Here is an 11,882-nt window from a genome sequence, read left to right on the forward strand (position 1 = left end):
AGGTGTGGAAAGGTCTCGGGGACATAGCGATAGTATGGCTAACCAAGCTTTTCAACCTCATTTTTCAGGCAAACAAGATGCCAGAAGAATGGAGACGGAGTATATTAGTACCAATCTTCAAGAACAAGGGGGATGTTCAGAGTTGTATTAATTACCGTGGAATTAAGCTGACGAACCATACAATGAAGCTATGGGAGAGAGTCATTGAGCACCGCTTAAGAAGAATGGCAAGCGTGACCAAAAATCAGTTTGGTTTCATGCCTGGGAGGTCGACCATGGAAGCCATTTTCTTGATACGACAACTTATGAAGAGATATAGGGAGTAGAAGAAGGACTTGCATATGGTGTTCATTGACTTGGAGAAGGCCTATGATAAGATACCGCGGAATGTCATGTGGTGGGCCTTGGAGAAACACAAAGTCCCAGCAAAGTACATTACCCTCATCAAGGACATGTACGATAATGTTGTGACAAGTGTTCGAACAAGTGATGTCGACACTGATGACTTCCCGATTAAGATAGGACTGCATCAGGGGTCAGCTTTGAGCCCTTATCTTTTTGCATTGGTGATGGATGAGGTCACAAGGGATATACAAGGAGATATCCCATGGTGTATACTCTTTGCAGATGATGTGATGCTAGTTGACGATTGTCGGACGGGGGTAAATAGGAAGTTAGAGTCATGGAGACAAACCTTGGAATAGAAAGGGTTTAGGCTTAGTAGAACTAAAACCGAGTACATGATGTGCGGTTTCAGTACTACTAGGTGTGAGGAGGAGGAGGTTAGTCTTGATGGTCAGGTGGTATCTCGGAAGGACACCTTTCGGTATTTGGGATCAATGCTGCAGGAGGATGGGGGTATTAATGAAGATGTGAACCATTGAATCAAAGCCGGATGGATGAAGTGGCGTCAAGCTTCTGGCATTCTCCGTGACAAGAGGGTGCCACAAAAGCTAAAAGGCAAGTTCTATAGGATGGCGGTTCGACCCGCAATGTTGTATGGCGCTGAGTGTTGGCTGACTAAAAGGCGACATGTTCAACAGTTAGGTGTGGCGGGGATGTGTATGTTGAGATGGATGTGTGGCCACACGAGGAAGGATCGAGTCTGGAATGATGATATACGAGATAGAGTTGGGGTAGCATCAATTGAAGAGAAGCTTGTCCAACATCGTCAGAGATGGTTTGCGCATATTCAGCATGCCTCCAGAAGTTTCAGTGCATAGCGGACGGCTAATGCGTGCGGAGAATGTCAAGAGAGGGCGGGGTAGACCGAATTTGACATGAGAGGAGTCCGTTAAAAAAGACCTGAAGGATTGAATTATTATCAAAGAGTTAGCTATGAACAGGGGTGCATGGAAGTTTGCTATCCATGTGCAGAGCTATGAGTTGGTTGCGAGATCTTATCAGTTTTACCTCTAGCCTACCTAACTTGTTTGGGACAAGTTGGAACTAAAGGCTTTGTTGTCGTCGTTGCTGTAGTCCAACCAAAAGTAGCTGACGGGCTCCCTTGTTTGTATGTCCCCCACTCCCGGCGACCGCGAGCCTCTCGTCCACTCCCGACACCGAGCCGAAAGCCGCGTGGATTCGCCGCCCGATCCAGCGATGGATTCAGCCTCCAGAGTTGCCCCGCCGCCGGTCAGCGCTGGTGTCCGCGTCCGCGCGCCGCTGGTGAGGCGCCGCCTTCTCTTATACGTTTTGTTCTTCGCTCGAAGCACGCTTTTTGAGATCGAATTTACCCGGGGAGTGAGTGGGTGGGGTTGTTCTTGAGCTGAAGGTGCACTTTGGGTGCAGAGACGAGGTGTTTTAGCTTAGGGATGGGTGTTTGTGTTTCATACTGCAAAATGGGGTGTTTTTCTGCTGATTCGTTTGTGGCTGCGGGGACGTGGATCTGGGTGCTTTGGGCTTTGGGTAGCCGAGGTCATGTGTGATTTTACATCATATAATAGAGATGTGTGATTCCGTGGAAATAATAAGGCCCCGTTTGAAACACAGGAATTGAGATGCCATGTAACCTGAGTTCCTACAGGAATCTAAAGCACAGGAATAGTCTAACACTGCCATTTGGATACCACAAAGGGAAAACACAAGAATTGTAGACATAAGGAGGAGAAACATGAGGTAAGACCTCATGTTTGTTTTCCTCCAAAATTCCTATGGATTGCCCCATTCCATACGAATTTCGAGGAATCTTGGTGAGCCATTCTTTGTTCCAAACAGCACCTTAGGATTTTTTGTTTCCTATATTTTCTTTTGTCAAACATAAGCCCTCAAAGGAGGGCTAAATTTTATTATTTAACAACCAGGGCAATGTACAGATAGTAATTTCCCCTTGGGGGAAGAGATGGCCTCCAAGGCCAATCTGGATTTACAATCAGAGACTTTGCTACATAGGAAGTTGCATCTAGAAGAGGATCTACAGCAGAAAGCTCTCTTAGCAAGTGAATGAAATATAAGATTTTTTATGCAAGGAATGTACTCAACTGTGTATTGAGAGAGATCAGAAGTAGGGTTAAAAAAAATCTGCTAGCGTCGGTCTGATCTTCCAATGAACTGGTTTTTCAATCAAATCTTTAGCTTCAGCTGCAATCACCAAGTTCCTGCAATCAGATAGAAAAAAGAAAAGAAAAAAAAGAAGATTTTTTTCCTATAGGAATTCGATCCTGAATTCCTGTGATTTTTCTTTGTTCCAAACGGAGCCTAAATTGGCTGTTGGCCACTAGTTGTAGACTGGTAGTAATAGGCTTAGTGTTGATTTGCTAGTGAACACTGCTGCTGATTCTTATTACCTCATACTACCTTGGAACATGCCAAATGTGATTTTCTTGGGAATTACGTATACCGTATGGTTGTGTTCATATTCCTTAATTGGGATTGTGCCATGCTTATGCAACAATAGTTGAAAGTTCAAGCACAAATGGTTGACCTAGTATATTTGTAAATTCAGAGAAGGCCATTATTTTTATTCTACTGTAACAAAGGCACTCCGTGTTTGGCTTGGGTCAAATTAGCCAGGTAGGTGTATATCTTTAATTTTCTTGCTCGGCTATACTTTCATACTCCTTATGCGTAACAACCCCTGGATCGTCCTAAGATATCATGATATACGGCATAAATGTGCATGGTATCAAGACCGAACTACTTGATCCGATGGAAGAATCAAAATAATGGTACCGAAGCAATCACTGCGAAGAGATGAATGATTTGACGATGCCGACTGAATTTTTTAAGCATGACGACAAGAGTTTAATGAGTTGTCACTGTCTCGCAATTCTCTCACATCTTTTAGGACCCTTAGTTTCTTGCTTTAGACAAGCATACATGTTGGAGTAGGTTCATTATATGAGTCTCCATATTCAACAGCATGTCCATTTCAACAGGCTTCAGACATCCTTCAATGAACTTGATCATCCTCAGGAATTTCTTGTGGCTACTATGGCTACTCATCATAAACAGATGGAACTAACATGATGTACTGTTTATGACTATTGGTGTTCTTGAGCTGGGTTATGCGAGTCATGATAATTTGGGTATTTGTTTGTAAAAGAAGTGCCTGCTACCCCAATATGGCTGTGCTCTTAAATCTCAGCTTGAGCACGTAAATGCTTCTTGTCATTGATTTATTTGACTTCCTTTTCATGTTGCCTTATGCTTAAAAAATGTTGCCTATTGCCCAAAGCTGAATTCTTCTGCTTCTGTGTGTTTCTATTATTTAAATAATCTTTTCGATGTGTTCTTATTTGTTACCAGTATGATATTTTGATATTCTGTATCATGTGTGAATAGTCCTCCGGGAAATTACCTTCTGTCGTCCAACTATTCTAAAGAATCCATGGTAGAAGAGGCCACTCCATTGTCAAGCTCCTCCAGTATGGGGACTTGAAGCCATGGCGTGGTGAAGGGAAAGTGCAAAGGAGGTGGGTTTGCAGCAGGGATGAGAATACTAGAGAGGAGAACAGAAAGAAGAGGTTCGAGAAGATTTTATGCTTGATTGAATTAACAATGCCATATGTCTTAGATGGAGGATGGCTCTAACATTAAGGACTATTGTAAGAAACTGACCAAATCAAATGAATTAATAAATATGAATCTAAACAAGTCTTTGTTGTGGTATCTTGAGTCCAGTTGTCTATTAAGCTTAGTCTAGAGTATCTAGGGTGCGCGCGCGCGCGTGTGTGTGTGTGCTGGTAGAAGAGCGTCTGTGGGAAGAGTTCAGTTATCTCCTAGATGAACCCAGCCTAGCCTAGAATTATCCAGTGTGTGCTGGGTTACTGTTCGGTGAACAGTAGCCGACCTAAAGTGTCTATATGTAGGTTTGGAAGAACTCACACAATCATATTGATGGGGTTCTGGTGTGTATATATACTGGGAAGAGGAGATAAGAGGGTTAGGCAAAGTCGGTTTAAGCTATCTACTCTTACGCTATATAAGGATGTATGCCCCTTTGTAAGGAAGCAGAAAAATGAAATATCTACTCCCTCCTATGCTTCTCTTCTACCCCTCTAATTCTCCAATCTTTCCCCACTACCCTTCTACTGTACGATGGTGCCTACACGGTGACGACCCTCATATCCAGCAAGTATCCCACCCTACAACCTCCGCCATGATAATCTAGGATAACTTAAGAGGAGAGGAGAGGAGCCCATCTCGCGCCATGCTAATACTGCTGCTGCGTGCCTTGCGAGCCGGCCTAGGAACTTGCTAGCATCTTGCTTGCCGGACAAGACATCCATCTATTCATCTTGCACTTAAGAATAATAAACCTAGTGGCGCTGTTATGCTGTGTTATTGATTTCCAACAAGAGTCAATTTGATGGAAGTTTAAGACAACTAACTGGTCCAAACACCTTGTATCTGTATGACTTGGATTGACTCTGGGTTTTATATCATATTTCACAAACGAACTAGTGTAATGGTGACAGTGAATTGGGAAGTGGTTGCTGCCAGTGTAAATATCCTGCCTCCTACTGTCTGCTAGGGGTATTAGATAGTATATATATTTGATATTTTGAGCTACGACCAGGATTAGTAGGCTTTAATCCAAACATTTGCTGTCGTTTTATGTTATTTGAGAATTTGCCGTGTTACAGCACAACTTCTAATCTTGTTTCATCATTGCATTTGGCAGGTAGAGTCCGTCTCCTGTTACTGCAGATTAGATACAGGCCTTAAAACTGTCGTGGATGCTAGAAAATTTGCTTCTGGAGCAAAGATGTGCATGCAACCTGATGTCAAACAAACCAAGCGCAAGTCAAGGGGCTCGCGGAAGGAGAGGTGCCGAGCTCAAGCACCACTTTTGCCTGGCCTTCCTGATGATCTTGCAATTGCCTGTCTTATACGGGTTCCACGAGTGGAACACCCCAATCTCCGGACAGTTTGTAAAAGATGGAACCGCCTTTTGTCAGGAAATTACTATTATTCCTTGCGCAAGAAACTCAGCATGGCAGAAGAATGGGTTTATGTCTTTAAAAGGGATCGTGAGGGGAAAATATCCTGGCATGCCTTCGATCCACTGAACCAGCTCTGGAAGTCCCTTCCACCTGTTCCACCAGAGTATTCAGAAGCGTTGGGTTTTGGCTGTGCTGTTCTGAGTGGTTGCTATCTGTACTTATTTGGCGGTAAGGATCCTTTGAGGGGCTCTATGAGACGTGTTGTATTTTACAATGCCCGGACCAACAAATGGCATCGAGCTCCAGATATGTTACGAAAGCGACACTTTTTTGGTTCCTGTGTTATAAACAATTGTCTATATGTTGCTGGTGGAGAGTGTGAAGGCATACAAAGGACTCTTCAGTCTGCTGAAGTTTATGACCCTAATAGGAACAGATGGGTCTGCATCCCTGAGATGAACAACGGGATGGTGCCTTTCATCGGAGTTGTATATGATGACAAGTGGTTCCTAAAAGGGCTTGACTCCCATCGCCAAGTGACATGTGAAGTGTACCTACCGTCATCCAATTTGTGGTCAACCATTGATGATGAAATGGTTACAGGTTGGCGAAACCCAAGCATTTCCTTCAATGGACGTCTCTATTCATCTGATTGCCGGGATGGCTGCAAGCTTAGAGTCTATGATGCAAACACAGGAACATGGGCACGATTCATAGACAGCAGGCACCATCTAGGCAGCTCACGAGCCTTCGAAGCCGCAGGCTTGGTGTCTTTAAATGGTAAGCTTTGCATTATTCGCAACAACATGAGCATCACTCTTGTTGATATCTTGGATCCAACAATGAGTATCGAGACCGACAGTGCATGCATGTGGAAAACTGTTGCGCGTAAGGGTCAGCACAAGTCATTTGTGGCAAACTTGTGGTCGACCATTGCAGGACGTAACCTGAAGAGTCACATAATCCATTGTCAGGTGCTGCAAATTTGAGTTCAGCTGTTGCGAATCGGGACATGATGAAATCAGCGAAACAACACCTCCATTACAAGATCAAATGCTCACCGCCTGAACAAATCTTTGTACATTTGATTACTAGAAGCTGCAATTCAAGATTCTGGCAATATCATGAGCTCTCTATATATATTAATGAATTTTGAAGTTCATATGGGTTATATGTATCGGAAACTAAACAAGCTTATTTGTGTAGAAAAATAAGAATAAACCCTGATGCATGCAACCATATTTATCAAAAGAGTACTAGTATCATGGTCTAGTAACAATCTACTCCCTCCGTTCCTAAATATAAGTCTTTTTAGAGATTTCACTATGAACTAGATACGGAGCAAAATGAGTGAACTACACTCTAAAATATGTCTAGATACATCCGTATGTAGTTCGTAGTGAAATCTCTAAAAAGACTTACATTTAGGAACGGAGGGAGTAACAAACAAGTATCATGATCAATAACAATCTAATAAACGAGTGAGTAAAATGCTGCAATCGGCATAAAACAGGCAACCACGGAGAGATGCCACGACTAGCGCAGACATGCCTACATATATATACGAAAAAGCAGTGCAGAGGCCGGTCTGCAGGCCGCTCTTAATCCACTCCGCCGAACAAGCACGGGGATGTGTGCTGCCGGATGTATTGCAATATGCAGACCCGCCTGAAAAGGCCGTATATTGTATTGAGTAGGCCCCATGCCGTACATGCATGAACAAGTGGGCCGGCGACAGGCACATGCCACTCTGTGGCTTCATTGGCAGAACGACACATCACATGTATGTGTTTTTTTTAATAAAAAGGTAGATAGATCTTGCTGAATATTAGTATCCCGAAGGGCCCATGCTGTCAATTGAGTGGTGGGAAATTTAGTCCCACATGGCTAGTTGAGAGAGACGTACACCAACTTATAAGGTGAGCTCTTCTCCCACTAGTATGAGTTGGCGTGAAGGAAGGAGAGGTGTTCCACACGCGCGCTCCTTCGCCGCCCGCCTTGTCACGACGCGCGCGCGCGGGGGTTGCGGGAATGAGCCTACATCCCGTCTACCGCATACACGGCTGACGGGAGAGCAGGCCTCCGAAACCCCGCTTCTCCAGATCCTGTAAGAGAGGCGATTAGGTTTTTGGGGAGCGTCTCCTACGCGACTGCTCGCCTCGGTTCAACTACTTCCTCTACGTCGACTACTTCTGCGTCACCTTTGTCTTCACCATGAGCACTGCTGCCGAGAAGGCCGCTGCGGACAAGAGGATAGCAGACGAGGCCGACGCCTCCGCTGCTGCTACGGCCGACTGGCCTACTGGAGGGTATAACACATTTACACCACTCCTGTTTACTTTCATGTGTGCAGTACTAGTGGTTTGCATAGATGTTTCTATTATCTGCCTAGTACGTGCGTACATCATCAAAATTCAGTATGTCATTAGCACTACCTATGTCATATTCATGATTTATTATTGGATTAAATTAATCGAACAATTGCTTAATTTCTCATCAATCCAAAAACCTAATCTGTGTAGGCAATTTTCGATCCATGGTTTTGCTGCTGCACTGAAACCAACCCCTTTTTCGGGGACGTACTTTAAGCGTTGGCAGACTAAAACCGTCTTATGGCTAACGGCCATGAACGTGTTCTGGGTCGCCGGTGTTACTCCCACGGGAACGATCGCTCCTGAACAGGAGAAGGCGTTCAGGGAGGCCACCGTCGTCTTTGTTGGATGCGTTCTGAGCGTGATCGGAGATAAGCTGGTTGATGCATACTTACATATGCGGGTTGCCAAGGACTTGTGGGAGGTGCTCGAATCTAAATTCGGCGCAACGGATGCTGGAAGTGAGATGTATATTATGGAGCAGTTCCACGATTACAAAATGGTCGAAAACCGTTCTGTATTGGAACAGGCTCATGAGATACAGTGCATTGCTAAGGAGCTTGAGCTTCTCAAGTGTGTGCTGCCGGGCAAATTTGTCGCGGGTTGCATTATCGCTAAGTTACCCAATTCCTGGAGGAACTTTGCCACTACTCTAAAACATCAGAGGCGTGAATTCTCAGTTGAGGATGTCATTGGCCATCTGAGTGTCGAGCAGAATTCGAGGGCAAAGGACTCGCACGGAAAAGGGACCGAAGGGACTTCTGTCGCCAATGTGGTGCAGAAGAACTTCCACCCCCACAAGCCCAAGGGGAAGACTGGTGTCCAACAGAATACTGAGTTTAAGAAGAAGGGCAAGAAGACCTTCAAGAAAGATAAGAAGAAGGGTGGCTGTTTCACTTGTGGTTCAGATGAACATTGGGCTGCCAAGTGCCCAAACAAGTTTAAGAAGTCAGGACAGGACTCCAAGACTGTCAACATGATTGTGAGCATCGATGAGAGTGGGCCATCTGGGTACAGTAATTTGTTTACTGTATTTTCAGTTTGTCAGTCTACCGATTGGTGGATTGACACAGGTGCAAATATTCATGTGTGTGCTGACATTTCATTGTTTTCTTCTTATCATGCCACAGGGAACGGGTCCGTACTGATGGGGAACGGCGCGAGTGCTTCTGTTCATGGTGTTGGCACGGTCGATCTGAAGTTTACTTCGGGAAGGATCGTGCAACTGAAGAACGTGCAGCATGTCCCCGCCATCAAGAAAAATCTCGTTAGTGGTTCCTTCTATGTAGAGAAGGGTTTAAATTGGTATTCGAGTCTAATAAAGTAGTTGTTACGAAATATGGACTGTTTGTTGGAAAAGGTTATGAATGCGGAGGTCTGTTCCGCTTTTCCCTCGCTGATTTTTGTAATAAAGTCGTGAACAATATTCATTTGAGTGTTAATGAAACAGAAGTTTGACATTCACGTCTTTGTCACATTGGTTTTGGTAGTATGACGCGGTTAGCAAAATTGAATTTAATCCCAAGTTTCACTTTAGCCAAAGGTTCTAAGTGCCATTCGTGTGTGCAAGCAAAGCAACCTCGCAAGCCCCATAAGGCTGCGGAGGAGAGACATTTGGCGCCGTTAGAACTCATACATTCTGATCTTTGTGAGATGAATGGTGTATTGACTAAAGGTGGAAAAAGATACTTCATGACACTGATAGATGATTCTACTAGATATTGCTATGTATATCTTTTAAACACTAAAGATGAGGCTCTACACTACTTTAAAATCTATAAGGCAGAAGTTGAGAATCAACTTGAAAAGAGAATAAAACGAGTTCGGTCAGATCGTGGTGGAGAGTATTTCTCTAATGAGTTTGATTCTTTCTGTGCGGAACACGAAATTATTCATGAGAGAACGCCTCCCTATTCACCTCAGTCAAATGGGGTTGCCGAGCGGAAAAACCGTACTCTAACTGATTTGGTTAATGCCATGTTAGATACATCGGGTTTATCCAAGGCATGGTGGGGGGAGGCTATATTGACGGCATGTCATGTCCTGAATAAAGTTCCGACAAAGGATAATGAGATCACTCCCTATGAGAAATGGGTGAAGAGAAGGACAACACTTTTGTACTTGCGTACTTGGGGCTGTTTGGCGAAAGTCAATGTGCTGATCCCCAAAAAGCGTAAGCTTGGACCCAAGACTGTGGACTGCGTTAATTTGGGCTACGCTAAGAACAGCGTTGGCTATAGATTTCTAGTAGTGAAATCTGATGTACCTGACCAGAAGGTTGGTACAATTATGGAGTCTAAGGATGCTACATTCTTTGAGGATATTTTTCCTATGAGAGATATGCAAAGCACTTCTAGACAGGAATCTGAGGAGACTCCTGAGCCTGCCATTCCTATGGATTATTATGAACAAACACATGATGAAAATCCTGAGGAGGATGACAAGGAAACCCTTGGTAGGGGCAAGAGACAAAGGACTGCAAAGACCTTTGGTGATGATTTCTTCGTGTACCTCGTGGATGATACTCCCACTTCTATTTTAGAAGTGTATGCCTCTCCAGAAGCTGACTACTGGAAGGATGCGGTCCGTAGCGAGATGGATTCCATCTCGGCTAACGGGACATGGGAGATCACTGAGCATCCCTATGGTTGCAAACCATTAGGATGTAAGTGGGTGTTCAAAAAGAAGCTTAGGCCCGATGGTACGATTGAAAAATACAAGGCTAGGCTTGTGGCCAAGGGCTATGACCAGAAACAAGAGGAAGATTTTTTTGACACTTATTCACCTGTGGCTAGACTGACCACCATTCGAGTATTACTCTCGTTGGCGGCCTCGCATGGTCTTCTCGTCCACCAGATGGATGTTAAGACGGCTTTTCTGAATGGAGAGCTAAACGAGGAAATCTACATGCAACAGCCAGATGGCTTTGTGATAGATGGTCAGGAAAGAAAGGTGTGTAGGTTGCTGAAATCTTTATATGGCCTGAAGCAAGCACCTAAGCAATGGCATGATAAGTTTAATACAACTCTGACATCTGTTGGTTTCGTTGTTAATGAGGCTAACAAATGTGTATACTATCGCCATGGTGGGGGCGAAGGAGTTATACTGTGCTTGTATGTTGATGGCATACTGATATTCGGAACCAACTTCAAAGTCATTGAGGAGGTCAAGTCATTTCTGTCTCAGAACTTTGAGATGAAAGACCTTGGTGTGGCTGATGTTATCTTGAACATCAAGCTACTGAGAGATAATGAGGGTGGGATTACACTTCTGCAATCCCACTATGTTGAGAAGGTGTTGAGTCGTTTTGGATATTCGGACTGCACACCATCTCAAACACCATATGATCCTAGCGTGTTGATTCGAAAGTCCAAAGGCACGGCTATAGATCAATTGAGATACTCTTAAATCATTGGTTCACTGATGTACCTAGCGAGCGCAACGAGGCCTGACATCGCGTTTGCTGTGAGCAAACTGAGCCGGTTTGTTTCCAAACCGGGTGATGTACATTGGCATGCTGTTGAAAGAGTTATGCGCTATCTGAAGGGTACTATGAACTTCACTATACCGGATACCCGTCGGTACTTGAAGGGTATAGTGACGCGAATTGGATCTCTGATGCTGATGAGATGAAGGCCACAACTGGGTATATGTTTACTCTTGGAGGTGGCGTTGTTTCCTGGAAGTCTTGCAAGCAAACGATCTTAACGAGATTGACAATGGAAGCAGAATTAACAGCATTAGACTCATCTGGTGTCGAAGCAGGATGGCTTTGAGATCTTTTGATGGACTTGCTAGTGGTTGATAAACCGGTTCCGGCTATCCTTATGAACTGTGATAATCAGACTGTCATCACTAAGGTGAAGAGTTCAAAGGACAACATGAAGTCCAACAAACACATAAGAATGAGATTAAAAGCTATCAGAAAATTAAGAAACTCCGGAGTGATAGCGTTGGAATATGTCCAAATGGCTAAGAATCTGGCAGATCCCTTTACAAAAGGGCTATCCCGTGTGGTGATAGATAATGCATCGAGGGAGATGGGTATGAGACCCACATGAGTTGCCATGGTAGTAACCCAACCTATGTGATCGGAGATCCCGTGAAGTAGGACCTGGGAAAA

At 44.2% G+C, this 11,882-nt stretch overlaps 1 protein-coding gene across 2 annotated transcripts; it reads left to right on the top strand.

Moving 5' to 3' along the window:
* Positions 1-1,455: 1,455 nt before the first annotated feature.
* Positions 1,456-6,638, top strand: LOC109734451 (F-box/kelch-repeat protein At1g55270). 2 transcript variants are annotated; one of them, XM_020293660.4, is made up of 3 exons: positions 1,495-1,668; positions 3,784-3,965; positions 5,126-6,638. In XM_020293660.4, the coding sequence occupies exon 3, from the start codon at positions 5,210-5,212 to the stop codon at positions 6,374-6,376; it is 1,167 nt and encodes a 388-aa protein (XP_020149249.1). In that variant the 5' UTR covers positions 1,495-1,668; positions 3,784-3,965; positions 5,126-5,209; the 3' UTR covers positions 6,377-6,638. The 2 variants fall into 2 exon arrangements, with proteins under 2 accessions (XP_020149246.1, XP_020149249.1); XM_020293657.3 differs by lacking the exon at positions 3,784-3,965 and having other exon boundaries at positions 1,456-1,668.
* Positions 6,639-11,882: the final 5,244 nt, after the last annotated feature.

This window comes from Aegilops tauschii, chromosome 1 (assembly GCF_002575655.3).
Source record: "Aegilops tauschii subsp. strangulata cultivar AL8/78 chromosome 1, Aet v6.0, whole genome shotgun sequence".
NCBI classification, from domain to species: Eukaryota; Viridiplantae; Streptophyta; class Magnoliopsida; order Poales; family Poaceae; genus Aegilops; species Aegilops tauschii.

Coding starts and splice junctions, on each gene's coding strand:
- LOC109734451 (XM_020293657.3), top strand. CDS start 1,516: ATGTCCCCCACTCCCGGCGACCGCGAGCCTCTCGTCCACTCCCGACAC. Junction 1,669..5,125: donor TCCGCGTCCGCGCGCCGCTG/GTGAGGCGCCGC, acceptor TGCATTTGGCAG/GTAGAGTCCGTCTCCTGTTA.